We start from the raw sequence: 27785 nt of genomic DNA on the forward strand, positions 1-27785 counted from the left end.
ATTGGATAAACTTTTAACTTACAACATTAAAATACTTGGTAAGAAAACTTTTTTTATTATTATTATTAAAGTCCTCTGAATCGTCTCCTAATTTATTGATACAGGGAATACTATGGGCACAGAAATTTTATCAGAACACCCTTTATTGTCTGAACCCTCCTCTGTGAGCTTCTATAACTGGATGTCAAATGCAGTGGGTAATAGAGGCAGTGTGGTACACGAATCGCCCCTGATCAAGTCTGGACACAACAGCCTTCCCACAGGTATTGGCACTTAGGTTTATTTGGAAATTTTTTAGTACATGAAGAGACAGAGACCACATATCTGTTTAAGTAATATTCAGAGAGGGTCTCTTCAGTTTTTAAGGCTGTTATAGTACAATAATAAAAAAAAAAAAAAAAAAAAAAAAGCACACTAGTGCATTCTACAGTAAAACTACTATCATACCAGGTAAATGTCATCAAATTATTTTACTTTGAGCCAAAAATCGCACTGCTAGTTGCTGTAGTGCTGCTATGCACACGAAAGTTCAGTCTAGTATTGTTCTAATAGACTTTCAAACCCGTACGTTATCCAGGAATAACGGCTCACGTGTCTGTGTGTTATGTGATCATTGTCACATACTGTATATTCATGCTTTCATTCATAAATAACATCAACATTTTTATATACTGTCCTCTGTGTGTTCATCATTGGGAAGGGTTTTAAGGGGACTTGTTATTTTTTAAATGTTAAGCTTTTGTACTTTATGTAAAACCTGAAAGAAATAAAAAGCAAAGGAGCTTCTGGCACCAACCAACAAGTGCTCATTGTAATTTTACACTTAGACAATCGACAGCCAGAGTTAAAGGGGTTGAAGTTGAAAGGTTTTTTATCTGAATGCATTCCATGCATTCAGATAAAAAGACGCCTGTTTGCAGCAGCCCCCCTAATACTTGAGCCCCATCTCTGTCCAGCGAGGTTGCACAAGAGACTCAGCTGTCAGGTACTCTACCTCCTCATTGGCTGAGACAGCAGTGAAGCGCCATTGACTCCCGCTGCTGTCAAAGTCAGTGAGCCATTCATGTCTGAATGGAGACACGGAGCTGTGGCTCGGCTTGAGTGCCCACATAGCAAGCTTCTTGCTGTGGGGACACGCAACAGGAGGGGGGGGCAGGAACAGCTAAGAGGGACTTGAGAAGAGGAGGATCCAGGCTGCTCTGTGCAAAACCACTGCTACAGAGCAGGTAAGTATAACATGTTTGTTATTTTTATAGAAAAAAAAACAAGACTTTACAATCACTTTAAGTTACAAATTGTAGCATCTATACTTTTCCTTACAGTTTTCACAAATGATATCCTTGTTTGTCTAGGGCAATATGGGTTTAATTTATAAAGCGTTTACATAGACAGTCACCCAGTGAAAGTGCATGTACATTTGTTCTGTGAGAACACAACCAAAAACATATCTAAATAGGCTATATCCTGTGCTGTTTGAATGTAAATAATTGATTTAAACAGAAAATACCACATTTAGACATAGGATAGAACTAAATATTACAGGTCATTACTATGATACGTAGCTCCATCTAATGACCAAATGCAGTATTTTGTGTTTAAAATCAGCACAGGATATATAACCTGTTTGTTTAAATTTTTTGACCCTTTTGCACACAGTGAATATATAGATGCACTTTTATTGGGCAAATGGCTGTATGAAGAGGTGAATTCTGGGCAAGTCAAACAATTATAATGTCAGTTTGTTTAATTAAAGTGGATGTAAACCCTGTTCATGAAATTTGAGCTGGACACATAGATCTGCAGTGTTTTCTTGTCTCTCTCCACAGCCCTGTGTCTAGTAGTTGTCTCTTGCTGTGTCCCTCTGTTATCAGCCTGACAAGTTTCTGTAACATTGTGATAAGAGCAGTTGGAGTTTGGAGTCGGGGGAGGTTGGTAAAAATAGATTAGCGCAGCTCTGGACGATACGGAGAGAGCGGAGAGTCTCTACCAGTATGTAGAGGCGGTGTGTGCCCAGGCTTCTCTGCAACAATAACCAGGAAGAGAAAAAAAATCCTAACAGGAAGGGTATTTTCTAAACAGTATCTAAAGCTGAAGACAGCAGATATGGATGTAATAATTATATAGGGAGCTTTGTTTCATCCCTGTGTATCATCTAAATTTGGTGGTGCCTCACTTGGTATATAAACAGCGAATAGGGGTGGGTACCATCATTCTAGTAGAGTATGAGAGAGAGAGGGCGGGTTAACTAGGGCTACTCCAAATATTATTGCCTAGTAACACCAGTATGATGGGAGGACTATCTTGGTTCCCATTGATTAGAAGCACATAGGGTTATATTTAAAAGATATACATTTATTAGAAAGAATATATAAAAATACAGTCACAACAGAAAGTATGACAAAAATGTGCTTCTAAGCACTGGTGTTACTAGGCACTAATATTTGGAGTTGCCCTAGTTAACCCGCCCTCTCCCTGTATATCATCTGTTTACTTCACTGGGTATATGTGAGGGTTTACATCCACTTTAAGCTTTGACAATAAAACCTAGAAACGGATTGGGTACACAGTTGCACTAGATACTGTGTGTGCCAGTTTTAGTAAATTTACCCGTGGGATGTTAAAAAAAAAACTTTTGTTGCCTTTGTGTATGCTGAACTTTTTCTGGGAGTAATCATCTGATTACACTGTTTAACAAAGAATGTTTCAGCCTGGACTAAGTTAGTTTTTTTTCTTTTTCATTCAACCAGGAGGCTGCTTGAAACAGATTCCTCCATCCACAAAAGGGAGGTGGATGCAGCAATCCACCCCGCTGTGCTATTGTGGATAAGATGGCAGGACTTCTCCACTGTCAGAATACACTGATTAGTGCTGCAGCCAGTTGGCGGCTGGTCACTAATTGAAGGAGCTTTTCCAGCTGAACCCTTCAACAGAAGCCAATCTACCAATTAGTTTCTGTACTGTACCCAACATATCCGGGTCAAATTCACATAAACCTATCCATATCCATGGAGTTTTGTATTTGCATATAAAGATCTTTTGAGGTCCCTCATCACAAGAAATAGCAAATGTTACTGTAACAGAAACAAATTCTAATGAAGTAAATATTAGAAATATGTAAGGGGGTTGTTTCCAGACAGAACAATCACTTTCCATGTATAGGTTTTAAATTTGATGTAAGGCCGGTGTTTTGTGTTCTGTATTTTTCAACTTTTTAACCTCTATCCTGCTCTATATGTTTAAACAGAAACATTTTTATTTGTCAATTAACAGAACATTACAGTCACAGTTTAGAAACACTGAAGCTTGGTTCACACTTTTTACGTTTTCTTTACTGCTTTTTGTAGAAACGCACTACAGCCTATTTAACATGGTTTCCTGTGGGAAATGCTCACATCTATGATTTTTTCAGTCGCTGCATTTTTAGAAAGGGTCAGGGACTTTTTTTTGGTTCAATAGACTTCATTGGAGAAGATGCAGAAAAGCATGTCGTGCGTTTTTGCTGTGATTTTGTCATGATTTGCGTTTTTTAATCTGCCCCACAACAAATTGACCAAAAAAAGCGCCAAGAATGCAAAACACTTAAAAAAAACGTGAAAAACGTAGCAAAAATGCATGTGCAAAAACACAAAACGCACCTCAAAAAGCACTGCAGAAACAGATAAAAAAGCAAACTGCATAGGTGTGAACCAGGCATGAAGCACAAAATTTGACAGAAAACCAGAGAATAGTTCTACAAGCACACGTATCAAATAAATATTCCACAGCACATAACACCCATGAAAAGAGTTTTCCCAAAAGAATGTACCAGAAAACAGGAAATAGCATGGTAGACATCCAGAGCCATAATAAGCATACATTTCAACTACCCACCAATAAAAGCAATTAAACTCCATCTCAGTACAGTATTAAGGCTCAGTCATTACCACCTGCTGAGTTCACTAGGGAAGGGAAGAGGGCCAGGGAATTGTCACTAGGATGAGAAAAAAGTCCACTATCCCACCTTACAATAGTAGGAAGAGGAGGTTTCCCAATAAATATCGGTCCTCCATCCCAACAGCTTCACATGGCAACACATATCCCTGCAGCTAAAATTTACATCAAAGCGTCCATGCCCTGGCCACCACCCAATCAGCCCATACTTTCCCAAATTATTTGGGGCAGTTACGACCCATATATGTGAATTTTGTACAAGGGCAGGACAGAGTCTATCAAAGCTCTCCACTGAATGAGTGTAGGGGGTCAGGTTGCCTCCACCTCAAAAGTATGGCTTTTCTGGCGTAGAAAGCGCCATAAAACATAAAAAGGCGTTTGTAAGTAGAGTGAGCCACTGAGTCACAGATCCCTAGTAAATAATCCGTGGATCCACTGCCATAGTTAAACCTCCTATCCTATTAATATCCACTACTACCTCTTCCAAAAAATTCAGAATAAAGGGACATTCCCATACTACATGGTAAAGCATACCAACCTTTAGGACAATTTGCAGAGCGTGCGGGGTAGATTCGGGAGAGGCGTTAAGGAGTGTAATATGCCCTCTGAAGAAATTTAAGTTGCATAAATCTGTCTCTAGCCAAAATAACCATGGTCACATAGTTTTGAATCTCTTTATCCCAATCGTCAACAGATAAGGTGGGAATATCCCTCTGCCAGTGATGAACCTATTGGATCGTCTTATTCGTGTCCCCACTAGTAATCCTAAGGTAAATCGAAGAGAGGATTCTATTACCATTACAGGTGATAAGAAACCTTTCCACCTATGAGGAGCCAGTGTTACCCCAGAGGGAAATTGTACTTCTACTGCTTGGCATAGCTGCATGTATCTGAAAAAACATCCAAGGGGACTAATGAAATGCTTTCCGAAGGAAATTAAAAGAAAAGGAGCGGCCTCACAGACATAATATGTTACAACATTTTAATGCCAAATCCAGATGCTGCAGCTTAGGATTGTCCCAAAGCAGTGTGTAAGTAGAGATAGTATTGGCCCCACCAATAGCCGGTGACACCTGGTCACACACCCATACCGTAGTGCGCATCAAGGACATCATAAATGGCATAGATCTTGCTCCATGATATTCCAAGTTGCTCAGAGCTCAATAGGTACCCAGGATGGCAGCCTCTAAGTTAACCATCTGATTAGTTCTGGTTTGTGAGAACCACCAGCGTACCATGACCAACACTGTTGCCCAGTAATATTTTCTAAAGCAGGGTAGAGCTAATCCACTGGACGAAAGGGGCAACTGCAGGGTAGATCTAACTATACGAGGAATAGCACCCGCCCAAATGGAAGACGTAACGTCATTGTCCAATTTATTAAAAAACAAAGCAGGAATGGTAACTGGGGTATTCCTAAAAATATAGAAGAATTTAGGGAGGTTTAGGGGACTAAGCAGGCATGCTTTTCTCAGCTGGTTATTATTGGGTCTGATTTGAGACACCTGAATATGAGAGAGGTCTTCTTCAGTAGATTTGTCTAACATTTTCCAGACCTGACCTTTGTGTACCAATTGGTGCTGGACTGGATAAAGATTGTCCACTAGATAGCAAAAGGGATTGCTCTGAACTTCTAATTCCACATATCTAAATTTAGAGACCCATTTTAGGGAGGTCAGAAAGGAAGGAGGGGAAGCTGACTGGGACAACGGAAAGAGCACCGACTTATCCCATTTAATTCCTGAAAAATATATCATTTGTAACCAGGAGATGAAATGAGGGCCAAATCCAAACCTCTGGAGCACTTGCCACCGACACTCCCACTCCACGGAGTCATAGACTTTCTCTGCGTCAAGCAAGGCTACCACCCCAGTGGAGTGCCCGGCTCAGATATAAGCAATATTAGTACACAAACAGCATATATTAATGTCAGTGCCCATACCTGGCATCAACCTGGACTAGTCACCATGAAAAATAACAGTTCAAATGATTGGCCAGAATTTTGGTCAAGGTCTTCGCATCCACATTAAGGAGCGAGATGGGTCTGTATGAGGTACATAACTTTGTGCCCTTTCCAGGCTTGGGCACCAATATCGAGGACGGGAGACGGTCAGTGTCCATGGTTGTCTGCATGATAATAAGGGGCCACATTATAAAAATTAGTCTTGTAAAATTTGGCTGGGAGACCATCAGGGCCTAGGGTTTTACCAGCCTTAAGAAGGTTTATAGCAATCTGCTCTTCCTTTAGGGTGATAGGAGACTCCAGCCGTAGTCTAGCAGCCGCCAATAGTACTGGGAAGTCAACAGGGTTCAAATAAGCATCTAGAAGCTCAGGGGTGAAATCCACCCTTGAGGCATAAAGAATAGAGTAGTACTTCGCAAATCGTTTGATGTGACCTGGACCGGAAAGGAGGGCGTCATCATCAGCCCTAGTGTGAGCAATATGAGCAACATTGGTATGTTCTCTAGCTAACCAAGCCAACACTCTGCCTGTTTTCTCCCCTTGCGCAAAAATACGTTGAGTTTGAAAAAGATGATGCAGGAAGCAGCCGTAGCAGCGCAAGCTTCTGATAGGCCACCTGCATGTCTCTGTATATCCCCATATCTCAAGTAGTGATGTGTTGAGATTCTAGTGCCTGTGCCCATGTCTCTGCCTCAGAAAACCGAAGTTGGGACTCTTTACGAATCTTAGCTATATTAGGTTGGTATTGACCTCAGGTATACGCCTTAAAAGCATTCCAGACCACATCTGGGGTCGCACATTGGTAGTTAAGCTCCCAGTAGGCACGTAAATCTGAGGACATAAACCCTCTTGCCTGTAATCCAATATTGGGACATTCGCCATAAAGCAGCACCTGAATCAGAATTTATTGCCAATGTCAATAGCAGGAGTACAGGGGTTTGATATGCCATGCGGTAGAAAGGATATTTCTTTAATATGAGAGAGCAAAGGATTACTAGAATAGATTAGATAAATTTGAGATAAAGTAGCATATGTGGTCGAGTGACATGTATATTGTTTCTCCTAAGGGTGTTTACCTCTCCACGCATCACACAAACCAAAGACCTCCATCCATCGAGAGAGCGCTGAGGCTGTGGCCATACCAGGGTGGAATTTATCTAAGGCCGGATTAGGAGGCATATTAAAGTCCCCCACCAACAGAATATTTCAGTAGGGTAGAGGGACAAAATAGGGGCCAGTTTATGGAGTACCATAGTAGCAGGGGGAGGAATATAAATGCCGCCTATGAGCATTTCAAGATGGTCATACAATACGTGTAACACTACATATTTCCCTTCTAGGTGGAGGTCAAGAAGTGTAAAAGACAATGTCTTATGGACCAATATGCTAACCTCTCTAGAGTACGAGGAGTAGGTGGCATGGTAGTAGAAGCCCACCCATGGCTTTTTAAGAGAAAGCACTCTACTGCCAGTCAGGTGTGTCTCCTGCAGTATACAAATGTGATTGCGATATCTATTTAGGAAGAAAAACCTAAGGGATCGTTTAAATTTTGAATTCAGACCCCGGACATTCCAGGAAATCACTGTGAGGGGGGCCACGATGGTTGTAGAGAATAATAAGGTAGCTCTGGGAACACCAAACCTCCATCTAGATCTGGGGGAACCCCCAAGACAATAGACATGTGCAGCAAAATATAAACATATAAACAAGGAAGCAGTGAGCAATAGCCCACCATATCATGCAAGTAGAAATTCATGTGCTACAGAAAACCAAACAAAACAAGAGAGTATCTAGCCAGTTGGATGCCTCCTCCTGGAGATGTGAAAAAGCGGAGTGTCTCCCCATCCTATACCCTCAAACGAGCTGGGAAGAGCACACTCTACTTGATCCCTCTGTTCCAGAGATTGAGCTTGACATGATCAAAGGAGCTCTGGCGCTTTTATGTCTCCATGGAGAAGTCAGGGAAAATCATGAGCCTTGCCGCCTCCAACTTTCTAGTTCCACAAAGAATTAAATCACATTCTCTAAAATTCAGTAGTCACAGTATAAAGGTACGCGATGGGGCTCCTGTGTCGCTAGCATGCTATCTGTGCGTTTGACTGTGAAGAAGGTTGAAAATGGCACCTGAGGAAGCGTAGCAAATGTCCAGCAAAGGTCTCCGGATCTTTGCTCTCCCTCTGGTAAGCCCAGGATTCAAAGATTATTTCTGCGGTTGCAGTTTTTTGCATCCTCTGGGCTATATTTCAGGGTCTTTTCCTTTAGTATATAGGGTGTGAAGGGAGGCAGTGTGGTCCTAAAACGTGTCCTCAGAGTTTCCCACACACCGCTCAGCCTCTGCCAGATGGGTGTGAAACGTACCCATATCCTTACGTACAGTATAAGGCCAATAGCGGTTTGCAGGCAGTTAATCTTATATGTCAGGGTAGATTGGCATGAAGTTGACTTGCTCCAAGAGCATGGGCTTTGTGTCCTCCGTCTGAGGACTGCAACAGGAAAGGCTTCCGCTCCGCTGGATGAAGGAGCTGACAATGTCTTTTTCCGGGACTGCCTCCCTTTAGGCATGGTAAGCTCAGGAAGCACAGCAAAGTGTTAGGGAGTAGTAGAGACTAAAGATCTGCAGGGAAACAGGATAAAAGGCAGGCTAAACAGTGGAGCTCCCTCACTATACTTCTGCTCCAGTCACCATCTTGGACACATTCTCCCTTGCTTTATACATTTGTGCTTTTAAGTTTACATACCCTGACAGAATTTATGATTTTGTGGCCATTTTTCAGAGAATATGAATGATAACACAAAAACGTTTCTTTCACTCGTGGTTAGTGTTTGGCTGAAGCCATTTATTATCAATCAACTAGGTTTACTCTTTTTGAATCATAATGACAATAGAAACTACCCAAATAACCCTGATCAAAAGTTTACATACCTTGGTGATTTTGTCCTGATAACATGCACACAAGTTGACACAAAGAGGTTTGAATGGCTATTAAAAGGTAACCATCCTCATCTGTGATCTGTTTCCTTGTAATTAGTGTGTGTGTATAAAAGGTCAGTGAGTTCCTGGACTCCCGACAGACCCCTGCGTCTTTAATCCAGTGCTGCACTGACGTTTCTGCATTCTGAGTCATGGGGAAAGCAAAAGAATTGTCAAAGGATCTGCAGGAAAAGGTAGTTGAACTGTATAAAACAGGAAAGGGATATAAAAAGATATCCAAGGAATTGAGAATGACAATCAGCAGTGTTCAAACTCTGATCAAGAAGTGGAAAATGAGGGGTTCTGTTGAAACCGAACCATGGTCAGGTAGACCAACTAAAATTTCAGCCACAACTGCCAGGAAAATTGTTTGGGATGCAAAGAAAAACCCACAAATAACTTCAGGTGAAATACAGGACTCTCTGAAAACGTGGTGTGGCCGTTTCAAGATGCACAATAAGGAGGCACTTGAAGAAAGATGGGCTGCATGGTCGAGTTGCCAGAAGAAAGTCATTACTACGCAAATGCCACAAAGTATCCCGCTTACAATATGCCAAACAGCACAGGGGAGAAAATTGAATGACTCACGCTATATAGATGTGTGTGTGGCCAAATTCGTCACACAAAGAGCACTAAATACAATATCAGTGAATATATAAACCATCTGTGTAGTGATATATCACAATCAGTGCAAACAGATCACAAAAATGATCAATAAAACATAAATCATAAGTGCAATAATATATCGCAATCAGTGCAAACAATTAAAAAAATAAAGTCCAAACAAAATACACTGGAAAGAAACCCATGTGAAAGAATCAAAAATAGTCCATAAAAAGAACTCAAGACAGGGTGAGTTGGCAATCGCAGGTCTTGCAACCGCATGGAACCTCAAATGTGTAGAACCACCACCAAAAGTAAGAGCCTGGCCGCTTACCAGAACCCCATGACCCCCCGTTACGGAGGGTCTAAAAGGGCTTATGAGATCCTAGTAATCCGGACTTCCCAGGGACGGAGATGGAGCAGAGATGGGAGTGGAAGCTGGAAAAGGGCGTCAGGTGCTGGAGTGGGAATGGATGGATCCACAAGAAGGGGGCTCAACCCTCAGCATAGTAGTGTCATCATAGGAGAGAAAAAAGGGAGGGCTCCCATAGTGTAAAATCAATTGGTAATTTATTGTAGAAAAAAACAAAAACACTCACATGTAGGTAAGACAATCAACATCATCAATCGGAAAAACGAACTGTGGCACTGGCCGGATGACCACAGATAGCTCGTCCTGTTGAGAATACAGCGACAGTGGGAGGTGGCGCGATGATGCCGCTCAGCCCTGTCGCTGTATTCTCAACAGGACGAGCTATCTGTGGTCATCCGGCCGGTGCCACAGTTCATTTTTCCGATTGATGATGTTGATTGTCTTACCTACATGTGAGTGTTTTTGTTTTTTTCTACAATGGGCTGAGCGGCATCATCGCGCCACCTCCCACTGTCGCTGTATTCTCAACAGGACGAGCTATCTGTGGTCATCCGGCCGGTGCCACAGTTCGTTTTTCCGATTGATGATGTTGATTGTCTTACCTACATGTGAGTGTTTTTGTTTTTTTCTACAATGGGCTGAGCGGCATCATCGCGCCACCTCCCACTGTCGCTGTATTCTCAACAGGACGAGCTATCTGTGGTCATCCGGCCGGTGCCACAGTTCGTTTTTCCGATTGATGATGTTGATTGTCTTACCTACATGTGAGTGTTTTTGTTTTTTTCTACAATAAATTACCAATTGATTTTACACTATGGGAGCCCTCCCTTTTTTCTCTCCTATGATGACACTACTATGCTGAGGGTTGAGCCCCCTTCTTGTGGATCCATCCATTCCCATTCCAGCACCTGACGCCCTTTTCCAGCTTCCACTCCCATCTCTGCTCCATCTCCGTCCCTGGGAAGTCCGGATTACTAGGATCTCATAAGCCCTTTTAGACCCTCAGTAACGGGGGGTCATGGGGTTCTGGTAAGCGGCCAGGCTCTTACTTTTGGTGGTGGTTCTACACATTTGAGGTTCCATGCAGTTGCAAGACCTGCGATTGCCAACTCACCCTGTCTTGAGTTCTTTTTATGGACTATTTTTGATTCTTTCACATGGGTTTCTTTCCAGTGTATTTTGTTTGGACTTTATTTTTTTAATTGTTTGCACTGATTGCGATATATTATTGCACTGATGATTTATGTTTTATTGATCATTTTTGTGATCTGTTTGCACTGATTGTGATATATCACTACACAGATGGTTTATATATTCACTGATATTGTATTTAGTGCTCTTTGTGTGACGAATTTAGCCACACACACATCTATATAGCGCGAGTCATTCAATTTTCTCTTTTGTTCATTTATGTATTTGTGTTACATTTAGACATCGCTGCTTTTTTATTATAATTTTAGACACTCTGAAGCGCAATTTTTTTATATATTTTTTCAAACAGCACAGGGATAAGCCTTTAAACCTTCTGGCACAAAGTCATTTGGAGTGATGAGACCACAATTTAGCTTTTTGGCCACAACCATAAACAATTCATTTGGAGAAGAGTCAACAAAGCCTATGATGAAAGGTACACCTTTCCTACTGTGAAACACGGAGGTGGATCGCTGATGTTTTGGGGATGTGTGAGCTACAAAGGCACAAGAAATTTGGTCAAAATCGATGGCAAGATGAATGCAGTATGTTATCAAAAAAATACTGGAGGAATATTTGCATTAATCAGCCAGGAAGCTGCGCATGGGACGTACTTGGACATTCCAACATGACAATGATCCAAAACACAAGGCCAAGTTGACCTGCCATTGACTACAGCAGAGTAAAGTGAAGGTTCTGGAGTGGCCATCTCAGTCTCTGGACCTCAATGATATTATCATTGAGCCACTCTGGGGAGATCTCAAACGTGCAGTTCATGCAAGACAGCCCAAGAATTTACAGGAACTGGAGGCTTTTTGCCAAGAGGAATGGGCAGCTTTACCAACTGAGAAGATAAAGAGCCTCATCCACAAATACCACAAAAGATTTCAAGCTGTCATTGGTTTTAAAGTGGGCAATACACGGTATGAAGAACTGGGGTATGTTAACTTTTGATCAAGGTCATTTGAGTATTTTCTGTTGTCATTAGGATTTAAAAAGAGTAAACACGGTTGATTGATAATAAATGGCTTTAGCCAAAACACGAACCATGAGTGATAGAAAAGTTTTTGTGTTATCATTCATATTCTCTAAAAAAAAATGGCCAAGAAATCATAAATGCTGCCAGGGTATGTAAACTTATGAGCACAACTGTATGTTTAATAATGGATAGCCTAAATTGTGAAATAAAATGCATGTGGGTAACATGGAACAGTCAAAAACAAAATCATACTCTTTTATCACCTATACTGTATGTGCAAAATTGAAAACTTCTTGGGCTGCAGGCTTTTAAAGTGTAACTCTGGGCAAACATTTAAGCATTTTTTATATGCATATATGTTTGCTGTGTTGCCTGAAAACTATTTATAATTTTGAATAACTACTCTTGTGATTTACCATCTGCTCACCCGGGCTAGTGTTGAATTTATTATATGTCCCCTTTCCATCTCCAGTCTGCTCATTGCACAATGAATCATCAGTATCGCCTGAGAATTTAGAATTGATCTTGGAACAAGTGAACCTGCATCAGGATGTAGTAAAGCTGTATTTAAAGTAGTAAAAGAACTTCCTGCCTGTGCAGTGTGTCAGGAGTATGTAGCTCACAAGATCATTGAAAGATCAATATACATTTTTTGGCAGGTAAAACAGTTCTCATATATTCAGGAAAGTCTGCCAACAGAGCTGTTTTGTGGACAAATTAATTTTGTTTACACTTGTTTTACATACAAAGTGTTTATTTTATTTCAGCAACAACACATAACTTGCCAACCATTCCTTCAGCTTCGGATTTCAACACTGTACTATCAAGTGATCAGAACACAATGGATGGAACCCACTCTCAGCACAGCAGCAGCCAAGATGATATAGCTGGTATTGAAGAAAGCAACCAAGGATTCCCTGCTGTCCAGCTTGCAGATGCACAGGTTGAAAAAAAATAACACATACCACTTATTAAGAACTCTCCTTGGATCTGCACAAACTAATGCTTAAGACCATTTTAATCAGATTTTTGGCCTAAGAAGTTTGACAGTATAAAATTACTCCCTTGCAGCCATCTGTGGTAAAACAGAAATATATTACAGGGTATAAATTCTCACATTTTCTTTGAGACCCTGAGCAAGCCATTTTTTCTCTTTTCTTCATTGAAAAAAGCTTTACTTGGACAGTAATGTATTTTACACTTTAGACAAAACTAGTAAAAATAGCACCTCTTCTGAAAAGCAATAAGCTTTGAAGGTTCATTTGAATGTTTCACAACGTACTTTTTAAATTTTTTATCAATAGATCTGATCAACCGTACATGCTAAAAGCTCTGATGTGCTGCACTAAGATTTGAACAAAAAAGTCTGCCACCAAATGAAGTCTAGATGCTCTATTAGTTGTCCATATAGGCACGCTTATAAAACTCTTTTTTTAATTATAGAGGAGAGCTGACATATCCAGGGACAGTAAGACACTGCACATCTCTCCGAGCACATGCCACTTTTGGCACTAGTTGCACCTGATGATTACCGCTTCATCCACTAGGGCTCTCTCTGTCCGATAGACAAGGCTGAAAGCTCAAGAAGAGAAAAGATTATTGAGTAGTATGTTACTCTAGTTATATAATAAAGTTGCAATATTGATGTACTCACAGTGCACATGTTTTGTCAGTTTGACTGACAGCAAACTCATTGTAGATGGTCAGAACAAAAAAAAAGTATTGACAGGAAGGCTCAAGGCTGGGCATTACGACAGCTCTGTTTATCTCTGTTTTTCAATAAAATTATAAATTAAATCATTTTTGTGTAGTAATTATATTTTTCCTGATATTTAAATTTTAATTACTGTGATATATTTTATGTTCTAGGTGGTGTTTAAACCTTTGCTGAGTCATACAGGTATCCAGCCACAAGACGTTGTCCCGCTAAGCTACAGGATGTACTTTGGGGAACACCTGTCCTTCTCTGGCACTTTAGACTGTCTAAGAGCTGACATAGTTGATTCTGATACTTCAAAAGAAAGGAGGAGCAAACGAGCCAGAAGGTTTGCTTCTTTTTTAATATGCTGTCATTCGGTCATCTTATTTCTGTAATAAAAGCTGAAATATTTTGTCTCTTATTTGTGTCTTTAGACAAGGAGCCATCAATCTTCCTCCACTTGAATTCAAACCAGCTCTAATGCTAGAAACCTTCAGTATAAATGCAGTGGTAATGGAAAAATCTATGTCCACTCCCCAGAACCCCACCAGTGCACTCTCTTTTCATGACCTCAGCAAAAGATACTATAACACCTTCCACTGTAACTTCACCATATCCTGCCAGTCCATTAGTCAGCATGTAGATATGGCCTTGGTACGGCTAATACACCAATTTAGTACAATGATTGATGACATCAAGGCAACACAGACAGATATCAAACTCAGTAGATACACAGCTGGCTCTGCTTCGCCCACCCCTACCTTCAAGACAAGGAAACATCGAGATTTTCGCTCCTCTGATTTCAGTCGCAGCTCTCGGGGCAGTCTAAATGGAGGCACAAGATTTAATAATTTAAAGAACAAAAGAGCCAGCACTGATAACAACAAGAAAGAGTCTCGAAACAAGAACTCATTGGGAAGGTCAGAGCGGAGAACCTCTAAGGTTTCTCGCAAGGGCTCTAAAGATGCAGTAGATCACATGACAATCCAAATGGATGACTCAGATTCCATAACTGTTTCAGAACAAAGTGAGCCCTCTGCAGAGTGCTGGCAGAACATGTACAAGCTACTCAACTTCTACTCTCTTATATCTGACCCCACTGGATTTTTGGAAAAGTCATCCGAACCTCCTGGTCCTGCAGGTATATATTAACACACAGCCTACAAGTTTTCTTTTTTTGAGCATATTCTGTGTTATTGTTTTTTAAATTGTATTACATCAAACTATATCTCAAGTACCCTGTGTCTCTGTGAAAAAAAATGTAGGCCAGTGCCTCAATTTTTTTTTTTACTGAAAGAGTAATTGATGCTTGGAACAGACTTCAGCAGAGGTAGTGAGTTAGTCAGCGATAATGAATTTAAGCATGCTTGGGACAAACATAGATCTTATACTGATGAAATAAAAGGTTAAAAGGGAGGGGGGGATAATAAAAAAGGGACAGATGGTCCACTTTGCCTTTTTCTGAAATCACTCTCTTCTGTGTTCACACTGGCACACAGGAAGCTTAGAGGCAATGTTACAGATATGTCCCTGCTGTGCAAATAGCAGCTCCCAAAATGAGAACCTTCAAATAAAATGGTGTGGCCTTGCATCAGGGAACACATGTAAACTTGGATACGTAGTCATTAAAATGTATGTCACAAAAAAGTGTGCATTAATGGAAGGAGCGCTGGACCAAATGATAAAAGAGTCCAATTAATTTAATTGTTTATACTAAACAAAAAACAACCATCCTGTTTCTAGGGTCAGATAAACATTCCCTCCTCATCAGGGCTTCAGTTAAAGTAAGAACTTTGAATGGACTCAAAACAGATATTTTTCTGTGTGCATCTGTGTATGAAAGCTAATTGCTGGATCAGTAGATTTACTGGCCAGTAGTATCTGATTTATCTTGCTTTAAGCTGTTGTTTTTAAAATCTTTAGGAAGGAGTCCATCAGAGCCAACATGCAGGGTGGTGTTTGAAAATGAACAGGACAACAATAGCCTGAATAGGAGTCAGAGAAAACGCAGTCTAGTTACAGCAGAGCCTCAGCATGTCACTCTAATAGTGTTTGGAATAGGCATGGTGAATCGCACTCACCTAGAAGCTGACATTGGAGGCCTGACTATGGAATCTGAGCTCAAGAGGATTCATGGCAGCTTTACACTGAAGGAGAAAATGAAAGGTAATCAAACAGAATTGGAGTAGATTGAAAACCATGAATTTTCTTCACCTTGGTGAATTGTGTTTTCTACCACTTTTCCTTGTACTTTGTAATACAAATCAGCATAGTCTACTCTTTTGAAACTTGAAAACTATAGTTTGTCTTTCCATACAGCAATAATATTATAACCATTCAATACTACTGACTGTTGTGAACCTGATTGTAGCGTGATTGCTTATTCACATAAATTGTTTATGAGATTTATGTTCTCAGGATGAAACCGTAAAGTGAATAATCTGATTCTTTAATGCTGAAGTTCCGAATATTCTCGCTAGAGGAGAACTATTTTGTTTTGACACTTTTCCATAACTCTGGTTTAATTATATATTCTTAAAACTAATGTTCTTTTAAAGAGCACTTGCAGTGAAAAGCTTAAATTCTGACTCCAGGTTTTAGCCCTGGTTCATACCGGTGCACTTTTGAAATTGCGCTACTTCAGCGTGATTTCAAAGTCGCACATCAGTGTCTATGTAGTCTAAGCAAGTTGCAATGAAATTGGTAAAAAGTATTGCAGGAACCGTTTTCATAATCGCTGCAATATGAACGGTTCTATTGCTGGCAATAGGGTGCGACTTGTCATGCAAATTGGAACTGTATGAATGGGAGCTTAGAACCCCCTCCCTGATTGAGGACTGATTGGCTGTTTGATGTCAGTACAGTGAATGAGCATTGGGACTTTTGGTCGGGAAGTGTTACTAGCAGAATCACCAGGTGAAATTAAAGGAAAAAAGCCAATTAAAAAGGAAAACCAGTGCAGCGACTACATTTAAGGACTGGCTATTTGCAGTATATTACATTTCTGTTGTATTTAGATATGCTTTTTTTACATCCTCACTATAAAGTGATCAATTTCCAATAAGTCCCTTCCTCACCTGTTTTAACCCTCCAAATGCTGACCCACTGTTGCAGCATGGTTCCAGCACGGCCCCATTCACTTAAATGCAACATGATACAACCCTGAATGGCTGCATTTCTTGTTTAGGTAGGTAGTCGGGGGGGGGGGGGGGGTAAAATAGATGCTTAACTGCCTGCTTTTAACTCTTCTCCACCCATGTGAATGAGCCCTAATAGCAAGCATCTGCTGTGTGTGCAGTGCATTAAATGAGTTGCAAGTAAGCTTCTTGAACCTAAATACCACCAATAAATGATCGCAAGTTATTCCACTTCACTATTTTTATTTTCGGTGGGTATCATAAACACACATTATTGTTCTAGCTGGTGTATGCACGTTGTTTTGTCAATAATTAACATTTGATTTGAAATGGTTGTGTTGCACTTTGTCTTTTTTAAGATGTGCTTCATCAGAAAATGACCGAGACATGCGCCACAGCTCATATAGGAGGTGTTAATATTGTTCTTCTGGAGGGCATTACACCAAATATACAGTAAGTTGCTCTTTTTTTTTTTTTTTGTTACAGTCTGCGCATTAACCATGCAGTATATGTTGATGAAGTAGTCCTGTATCTAGGATTGTCATCTGTTACGTTTAGTCAAACGATCTTGTTTTTGATGGCCCATGGCTCTCATGTTCAAGGTAATAAGTGCAAGTGAACACTGAAAGTGTTGCATGAAATTATTATTTTTTTTTTTAATAGCTAAATAGCTGACAAAACTGCTCAGACTGCACTAATCCGTGTGGATTTTTCCACTTCTCATTTAGCATGCAGACTAACCATAGTCAAGAGTTTACATGTGTTTTCTTTTCAGCACTTCGCTTTATTTTACTGTTGAAATAATTTCCTAGATCAATCTCTCTCTGTGCAGTTTTTCTAAAATATTTAATATAGTACTGCATAATCTTGTGGGGTCCAGTGTATCAAGGTTTATTTTAACAAATTTGTACTTAGAGCTGTTCAATTTTATTTGAGACAACCAGGGATGAGCAAAAACACATGATCAATTTTCAGCTTGACATATAATTTTGGTAAAATTGAACTCTAGTTAACTGAACTCATTTCACCTTAATATCTGCAAGATGAAAGTACACTCTTACTTAAGCAGGCCATAGATTATGTGATTTTCTTTACTGCAACCAGGAAAGAAAATCTCTCCATTCCCCCATCAACACAGCCAGCGTTGATGGGGGAATCCTTCTCATGAAGTTATTGTGTTCTCCCAGCGACGGGAGGGGGAAGCCTTCTGTATAGGGAGAACACAGTGATTATTACTAAACAATCCGACATGCTGGTGGTACTCAAGTGGAAGTAATTGGAAGTAAATGCGGCAAAAAAAAATGTAATGAGCTGGGATGGAAAAGAAATGTCGATGGAGAGGAAGGTGTGTTATCTTTATATTTGGTGATATTCCTGATCCTTTGCCACAAAAATTAACTTCAATAAGTGGTTTGTATTTTTGTTTAGTAGTCTTAATGCCTGGTTATTCTACAGGTTTCCCATCACTATTCAGGCACACAGAGATGTTCCTTGCCTTTGGCGCTCTTTTCAGCTGCTTCTGACTCTCCTGTGCCTCTGACAGATTAACCAATTTTCCTTTACCCCCTTGAAGTTCCCCTAATCCAGAGATTCTTTCTCTATTTACTGGGTCAGCTTATCTCCCATAGGATTGCTTTACTTCCCTTGGAGCATGTAATGTCATCAGTGGTACTGGGTACCCCTCAGTATCATCCCTCTCCAGAAGGACTCTATTTCCGCATACACACGGGCTGACTTTTCGACCGGACTGGTCCGACAGACTTTCCAGCGGACTTTCGACGGACATTTGACGGACTTCCGACGGACTTTTTAACGAACAGACTTGCCTAAACACGATCACACCAAAGTCCGACGGATTCGTACACGATGACGTACACCGGACTAAAATAAGGAAGTTGATAGCCAGTAGCCAATAGCTGCCCTAGCGTCGGTTTTTGTCCGTCGGACTAGTATACAGACGAGCTGATTTCTGGGTCCAGCGGAGTTACGACGTAAAGATTTGAAGCCTGTTCCAAATCTAAAGTCCTTCAGATTTGCGACTGAAAAAGTCAGCTGAAGGTCCGGTGAAGCCCACACACGATCGGATTGTCCGCCGGATTTGGTCTGTCGGCGTCCGTCAGACCAGACCTGACGAAAAGTTCGACCGTGTGTACGCCCCATATGACCTACCATGTCACCTGGGTACAGCGTTAGCTGCTCTTAAAGCAGTAGTAAACCACTGGCTTTTTTTTTTATTAAACCTGCAGGGCAATGTCATAATTTGCTAGTATGCATTGCATACTAGCACATTATGTGAAACTTACCTTAGAACGAAGCCTTCCAGTGGCACGATGTCACTGATGAATGCGCTTCCATCTTCACCTAATCTTCCTTTCGTTTTTGCGGACTCCGGGTGTGTGAGTGGCCAGAGCGGCAATGTAACTCCTGCGCATGCGTGTGGGAACCGCCGTTTATGGCACAGGGCTCTGAAGGAACGGCACGGGTATGCCGTTCCTTCAGAACGCATGCGCCAGTGATATCACTGGCTGCATCTACAGTAAATATCTCCTAAACAGTGCACGTTTAGGAGATATTTACAGTACCTATAGGTAAGCCTTATTAAAGGCTTACCTATAGATAAAATGAATGCATCAGTGTTTACTCCCACTTTAACCCTAACAGGGATATGAACCTTCAGTGTCACTCCAGTACACTTGACAATTCAAAGAGCGTTTACACCTGTTTTCCTGGCATCCCCTTTGTGGGACACTCAGAAGTCCCCCTGGAAGGAGATTAAGCCCTAGTGGACAATATCCTCCGAAGGGCCCAAGCCTGTAAGATCCAGCCAAATCTGGCTTTGCCAAGGTTTAGTGTTGGAATCTGCCACCTGTTAGCAATGTACCCTAGCTTAGTTTCTCACTGGAAGGGTCCACAGAATGTCCGCACCCTGATTCCTCATCTATAGATGGGAGCTACTCTTTTCTTCTTGCAGGAGCCTCAGGTGTTGAGGGGCTTTTCTGTTTTTTTTTTTTTCTCTCCCAGCTCTTCTTAACCTACCTCAGTGCCTTTGTCTGTTGTGAGTCTAGTTCCTGTACAAACCGATATGTTTTCCCGAGAACCAGGTAGTTCCTGGTAGGATTAGTTAGGTTCATAACAGCCAGCGGATGAGAATCCTATCTCATCAATGGGAGGTCATCTTTCACTGGAGAATTATTATCGCTTGGGTTGCATTCTGGTATCCATGCATAATGGGATACCATCCAGGTGCCTTTTGCGTGTAATTGGTGAGTCTAGCTTGTGCACTGCTCCATCAAGGTTGTAACCCATCTCACCAGTTTAGGGTTAGGTTCTAACATTACTTTTCTGCCTACCCTTGTCAGGGGTTTGCCCTTGCATCTACCCCTTTGGTTGTGCTGACTCTGTGGAATTAAACCTTGGGTTCTTTGCTGGTCCTAGGAGCCTTTTTTGCACCCCTGGCAGTTTGTGGTTATAGTCGTTCTTATCTGGTGAGTTTCATCTTGGCAAGGTGATTGCCTGTTTGATAGTGTCTCGAGGTGCAGAGTTTTCGCTGTATGACCCTTAGGGTCTAGTGAGTAAAGGCTTTGGGCCTTCCTACTTTAATCAGCTGGTCTTGTCTTTGCAAGGCCTTTTTCCCAGGTCTAATACCTGGTTTCTTTCAGGGACCTATGCCTTATCCTTGTTAATTATGGTGGTTGTTGGTGGTTTTCCTTCCTACACTGAAAATAGTTGTCTGTTCAGCTTCTTGCTTGGTCTAAGGATTGGTGCTCCTTTCCATGTTGAGTCATTCCTCTCTAGTTAGTGACCATTTTTTCTTGGTCCTGGGCATCAGGCTGATTCCCCATTCCCTACCTCCAGTTGTTTTGGCAGGTTCCCCTATAAGGCATAAAGTTCAATTTGGGTGCTGTTCCTTGGAGTGCAGGTAGTCCTATTTAGTTGGACTGATAGTTTTACATCCTAATAGTATATAATTCCTTCGTCCCTCAATGGAGAAGAGAACAAATAGGATTTTAGTACTCAATTACTGTCCATTGAGGGAACCGAGTTCCACTTTTCTGTGTCATGCTCATGCTCTCGGTACTGCTTGCTAACTAACTGAGGCATGCTGGATAAAGGGGGGGGAATGGGTTATGCTGGGATTGGGCCTACAGACAATTTTTTTTTGCCAGTGACCAAATACTACTTGTAGGCGGATATATAACCTGACAAGAAATGATTATGCTCAATAACCTTCAAAAGGATTTTTACAGTAAGTACAAAAATCCTATTTTATTTTACTTCCGCATTAAGGCAAAATTCATTGCAGTTAATAGAAGAGAACAAACGAAAGTAAACCGTTTCACTGTGCACTAGGTTTTGCCTACATTTCTCTGCTCATTTCAAAGCCAACTTTTCAGTCTGTAAAAGAGAAAAATGTTTTCATTGGAAATGGTAATTACCGAAGCTTAAAAGAGAAGTACAGTGGAACCTCGGATTGCGCGTAACGCGGTTAACAAGCGTTTCGCAATACGAGCACTGTATTTTTAAAAATCGTAACTCGGTTTCTGATTGTTGTCTCACAAAACGAGCACGATTCAGGCCAAAGCGGTGTTCAGTACCGCTTTTGGCCTGAGGTGGGGGGCGCTGGAGCAGAGCCGAAAGTCACGTTCAGAAATGCACGGAAAGGCCCGAGTACAGCACGGCTGACCTCGGCAAATCTCGGGTAGGAAGTCTTTCCGAGGTTTGCCAAGGTCAGCCGAAGGCCTTTTCGGCCGTTTTTGAGGCTCTCCGGCGCCCCCCGCCTCTGGCCGCATGCAGTATTGCATCCCATTGGGGGAAGGGGATGATGGGACTGTATAGGAGTACAGGGGATGGGGATGAAGGAACTGTATAGGAGTATAGGGGATGGCGGGACTGTATAGGAGATGGGGATAATGGGACTGTATAGGAGTACAGGGGATGGAGATGACGGGACTGTATAGGAGTACAGGGGATGAGGATGATGGGACTGTATAGGAGTACAAGGGATGGAGTGATAGGGATGACATCAGTGGCAGAGGAATGGTGGGGGGGTGGGATCAGTGGCAGAGGGATGGTGGTGGGGGATGGGATCAGTGGCAGAGGGATGGTGGTGGGGGGGTGGCATCAGTGGCAGAGGGGTGGTGGGGGGTGGGATCAGTGGCAGAGGGATGGTGGTGGGGGGGTGGCATCAGTGGCAGAGGGGTGGTGGGGGGTGGGATCAGTGGCAGAGGGATGGTGGTGGGGGGGTGGGATCAGTGGCAGAGGGATGGTGGTGGGGGGTGGGATCAGTGGCAGAGGGATGGTGGTGGGGGGTGGCATCAGTGGCAGAGGGAATGGTGGTGGGGGGTGGGATCAATGGCAGAGGGATGGTGGGGGGTGACATCAATGGCAGAGGGATGGTGGGGGGGTGGTTGGGGGATGGATTCAGTGGCAGAGGGATGGTGGTGGGGGGATGGGATCAGTGGCAGAGGGATGGTGGTGAGGGGGGGGGGTGACATCAGTGGCAGAGGGAGGATTTGTATATACATTAAAGGAGACTCTGGGGACATATCGGGGGTCACTTTAGATGTGGGGGATTTGTCAGTCTGTACACAGGTATGCTCTCTACACATAGCACTGTGTTAATTTCAGACACAGGTCACTATGCTCCTTACCATGTCTCCTCTTCTGATATAACACACTGCTATGTGTAGAGAGCTTACTTGTGTTCATTGCTAGACATGAGAAGTGTTCAGTGACACCCCCCCCCCCCCCCCCACCCAACATCTGAAGGAGACACTGATACAGACTTTGAATGAGTGAGGGGAATGGGAGATGGGAATTTGGGGGACACAGGAACATCAAAGCCCAGGGGAGAGGTGTTGGAGTCTTGCAGGGGAGAGCTTGCAGATAACAGCCAGGGAAAGATGAGGAGACTTCACTTGTGTCACACTGTCTCTGCTTCTGGGTTTTTAGCTGGGAACATGCTGCCATGGAAACAGAGGCACGTGAAGAACGTGCTCGTTCTAGATAGCAGCCTGGGTGTGCACCTCTTCACCAGACACACCCACATGTCCTCCAGAGGGAGGGAGTGAAGGAGGGGGCTGGATTGTGGAGCTGTATCCACCCCCTGCAAACTTTTCAACTGTAAAAGAACTGTTAGAGGCTGATTCTGGACACTTCAAAAGACTATTCTACAAAAACTAAAGAACTGAGGAAAGAAAGAAATGCAATGCAGGTATGAGGGTAGCATGTACTACCTATTTTTGCATTCCCATACTTCTCCTTTAAATAGATGAGTAATACTTTTTTAGACGTTTGTCACACACCACACACTAGCTGATATTCAACAGCGCAGCACCATTATATATATTTTAATTACCAAAGCTTGCTATTCACCAACAAAAGGTAAAATTAAAGCAGCATTAAACCCAAAAGCAAATATGTATTATTTTGTAGCTTACCAATTTTAGGATGTGATAGCTGCATTAGTTTTCTTTTCTTTTTCATATATCATGGGACACAGAGTTAGGCTAATATTCATTACCTACTGGGTTATATGCCATCTCTAGGTGACTGGACACTGGTAGACAAAGTCTTAGACAGGAAATGATCCTGTATATAACCCCTCCCATACAGTTTTTTACCAGTGTCTGCAAGGTGGATGGGGAACCTTTATGCAGGGGGAAACTCGTTTGCTTCCCCCTATTAGGTCACCTATGTGTCCTTGGGACTTGAACTTGGTGCTGTCGGTGTTACAGAAACAACCATTTGAGCCTATCAAGGAAATTCCATCAGACTTGCTGTCACGCAAGCTAGCCTTCCTGATGGCCATCACCTCGGCTACAAGGGTGTCGGAGTTGGCAGCACTTTCATGCAGGGAACCATACTTGATCCTTCACCACGACAGGGTCATGTTACGACCTGTTCTATCCTTTATGCCAAAAGTGGTGTCAGCCTTTCATTTGAATCAGGACTAATGAAAGGCTGTTTTGCCTTCTTTTTTTCTGTAGCAATAATCTAAACATTAGCACTATGATAAGCACTTGTTAGCAACATTAGAGATGGAGCAGAGTGGAGCCTGGCTCAAAAGGAACAGTAGCCAGACTCCAGCCTCAGCTTAGCAAATGTGTCTGGTGCAAGTGGGTACCATAAGCTAGGTTATGTTGCTTAACTGTTTGTAGTTTAAACGTGTGGGCTTTAATTAACTAGAGTGCATATTAGAGAAGCTATCTAAAGTCACTTTCTTAGGTTTTCAATATGTAACTTGACAGCTTTGCATATATTTTTATCCTTTCTTTGGTTTCTTTTTGTTTCCTTCTTGCTTTCTCTTGAACCTTCATCTTTAGACTGGAGGATTTCCCTACATCTCCAACAAGCACAGCCAAACAAGAGTTTCTGTATGTCCTGAGCATTCCGTGTATAGTGGTTGTGATTGTGATGTGTTTGTCAGAAGTGTTTTATTTAATCTTTTTGGCATCCCTTATTATTATTATTATTAATAATATTATGATGTTCTTTGTTTAAAAGCGATATGGTAAGTATTTAACTTTGGGCAAATTCAGCCTACATACAGACAAGAGGAGTAAACTTGCATTTAAATGAAAAAATCCTTTGTTAGGTGCATTGTTCAGAAAACCGTATGTGGTATTTTTTGGGATGGTGCACCCAATATATAAAGAATTCACCATTTACCTGCAGGTTTATACTCTGCTTGATGTACCGTGTATGTAGCTATCCCGAAGTGGACAAGAACTGTCACTGTGTATTCGTACTAGCTGCTTTACCTTCCTAGCTTGCGTGAGGATCCTTGAATTCTCTAATAAAATAAAATTGGTATTTAGGTAGAAGTGCAACATATACTAAAGTCAGTGTAGCTATGTTTAAGATTCTGTGCTATTTTATTATGTGCAGATTTGCAGGAAGAATAATTCTAAAACAAATTACACAATATGAAAGCATTTTAAAGTAAAACTCTAGCCAATTTAGTTTTTGGTAAGGTGGGGAAGGGTTAGAATTGCTATCAGAATTTATTGCGGTGCCCTTTTTGAGATTTTCCATAATTTGTCTAGTTATTGGGACAGGAAGTAAGTAGACTCCCCAAGATGGACACTGACAGCATTAAAAGTACTTTTCTTTACTAGAATGGGAAAAGGCTAACACGTCTGACAGGCTGTCCCGGTTGGGGATATTTCCCTCATTTCATGTGCAGTTACCAGGATAAGAGTTTAGAGGTAATTTCTCCAGTGAAAACACAGAGGTTTTTTAGCAGTTCCCCGCCATGCTATATAATACAATGTGTCTTTTTATAAATTATTTATAAATAATTTTTGACACTACATCCCAGTAATGCCCTGTACACATGACCGGTTTTGCTGTCGGAATAAACTCTGAAGGTTTTTCTGACGGAATTCCGCTCAAGCTGTCTTGCATACACACGGTCACACCAAATTCCGACCGTCAAGAACGCGGTACGACGTCTCGTACTTGCTTCAGAGCATGCTTCATTTTTGGTACGTCGGAACAGCATACAGACAAGTGGTTTTCCCTATAGGAATTTGTTCAGTCGGAAAAATATAGAACATGTTCTCTATCTAAGTCCTTCTGAATTTCCAACGTAAAAAGTCCGATGGGGCATACACACAGTCGGAATATACGATGAAAAGCTCCCATCGGACTTTTTCTGTTGGAAATTCCAACCGTGTGTACGGGGCATAACAAACTACTACAGCAATTAAATCAAGTAGGGACTTTCAAAGTGGTTGTAAAATGACTTGTTAGTAGGGGGGGGGGGGGGAGGGGGGAACTAGGAAGGCATGACAAGGCAGAAGCAGGGGACCTGGAAAAGGAAGATTGGGGTTGCTCTGTGCAAATCCATTGCACAGAGCAGGTAAGTATAACATGTTTGTTGTTTAAAAAAAAAAAAATCCTTTATAGTCACTTTATTGTGTCACACAATTCACCTCAGAAAATTTGTTTGACCAAACAGTAAGGGCTGGTTCACACCACAATTTCTGCATTCTTTATGTATTTCTGCCTTTGTGTGTTTTTTGATGCGTTCTGTTGTGTTTTTTTTTCCCCTCCTTTCTTCATCATCTCAATTAAGGATTTGTGCATTCCAGTGCACTTTGGATGCATTCCAGTCCATTCTGGTGTGTTTTTGATGCGTTTAACCGTGTTCCATACAGAAAAAATGCAGCATCATCTACTTTTGTTGACTGCGCTGGAATGCACTGCACTAGTGTGAGCTAGGGCAATTGGAATCCATGTTAAACACTGTCCATGAGTTTTTGATGCAGAATAAAAATGCACTGGACCGCATCTGGTATGAACCAGCCCTAATACAAAAATATTACATTTTATTTACAATTCCATAAAAAGTACATTACAAATGGGGTATTGTTTACTAATAGTACCACAACCAAGTAGCATAAAGAAATTGCACCAATCGAGTCCCAAACTTGATTCACAGGTCCTCTACTACATTTGGTGATGGTTAACAAAGAGGTCATCTAGCTCAGCCAATATAGCAAAGATAAAGTACAATTCCAGTTCCAGGTTTTAGAGCAGCATATGCTCCCATCCAGATGATGTCTTTTTCAGGGAAGGCCTTGCAAATTTTAGCAGGGCAATGTTAATCTCCATAATGCATCTATGACAACTGCATGGCTTTGTAGTGGAAGAGTAAGGGTGCTTAACTGGCCTGCTTGCAGCCCAGACCTTTCACCAATTGAAAATATTTAGAGCATCTTGAAACGAAAAATACAACAAAGACGACCCAGGACTGTGGAGCAGTTAGAATCCTATATCAGGCGAGAATGGGACAACATTCCTCTACTAAAACTTGCAGAAGACTGCAAAGGAAATAAAAAAGCCAGGCAAACAATGCCCTTCTGACTAAAACTCCAAATATTCTAGACAATGATAGACAATGACTTAAGCTAGCCTGATGGAACTCAGAAGGTAGACAGTTTTTGCTTTACTATCATCCTCTTATTGCATTAAATAGCTGCAACCCACAGGAGGCGCATAGCCGTCTGTATATTCGCTATAGTGTGTTATTCCAAAGCACAGATACTTTTAGTACCAACTGCCAATATGTTGTTAAATCAGAAAGAGTATATAGATGCCTTAAGATGATACAATATACATTATAGCTGTTCCCCAAGGCTTGTGGGGGTGGATTGCTATTACTCCATACAGCTGGCAGACATTTAGAGACCCACAGAAACACAAAGGGAAGTAGTGACCTCTTGTGTTGGATGATATGCAGGGCCTTTAGAGTGGGATCAACTATAACATACAGTATATTGTATCATCTCAAGGCATCTGTATATTCTTTCTGAAGATCAGGTGAAGTGCCTGTCTGAAATATTTGGAGTTTTTGTCAGCAGGGCATGGTCTGTCTGGCCTTTTTATGTCCTCTGCAAGTAGTTTGGGATATCCACATAGGTTACCACACATGCACACTATATGATTTAAATGCATTTTCACATTGTTTGAGGAAATGTGCCATTTTTTGTAGTAGTACTGTTTAGACAGACACATTTTCTGTGGTGAATGGTGGGACACCTTAAAAGTCCTCGCTTGATGTAATTGCTGCAGTACTTTCCCTGTTATGCAATAACGTCAAAAAATGTTGGCTTGAGTTCCACTTTAATATAAATTTGAACACCACTAAAGTTAACTTAATTTGATGCACATCATGATCTGCAAGTTTCTCATTTATGCCTGCTGCACATTACAAAAATAATTTCCCTGATGAGAACCAAAGCATATTGGTAAAAATAGTAACTGATATCTTGCTCTGATCTTTGTATGTTTTCATGTTCCTTTAAGAAAACGGAATATGCACACATTGTCTTGGCATTCCAGTCAGCAAGATCTTATCTAATTTAGCCATACTTACAGTTGCAATTTGGAATTTTATTCTGGTGTGCTGTTTTTAGCAGCAGGTTACTTG

General features: G+C 41.5%; 1 protein-coding gene across 1 annotated transcript in view; it reads left to right on the forward strand.

The window, feature by feature from the left end:
• BLTP1 (bridge-like lipid transfer protein family member 1) overlaps positions 1–27785 on the forward strand; it is a gene marked incomplete in the record, with an annotated part of 561636 nt that overhangs the window by 377972 nt on the left and 155879 nt on the right. Inside the window, 7 exon segments of the mRNA XM_073603515.1 lie at positions 105–263; positions 12778–12953; positions 13880–14055; positions 14144–14850; positions 15633–15875; positions 17206–17299; positions 24172–24222. Coding sequence (XP_073459616.1) covers positions 105–263; positions 12778–12953; positions 13880–14055; positions 14144–14850; positions 15633–15875; positions 17206–17299; positions 24172–24222 — 1606 coding nt within the window.

Source organism: Aquarana catesbeiana, linkage group LG01, assembly GCF_042186555.1.
Source record: "Aquarana catesbeiana isolate 2022-GZ linkage group LG01, ASM4218655v1, whole genome shotgun sequence".
NCBI lineage: Eukaryota > Metazoa > Chordata > Amphibia > Anura > Ranidae > Aquarana > Aquarana catesbeiana.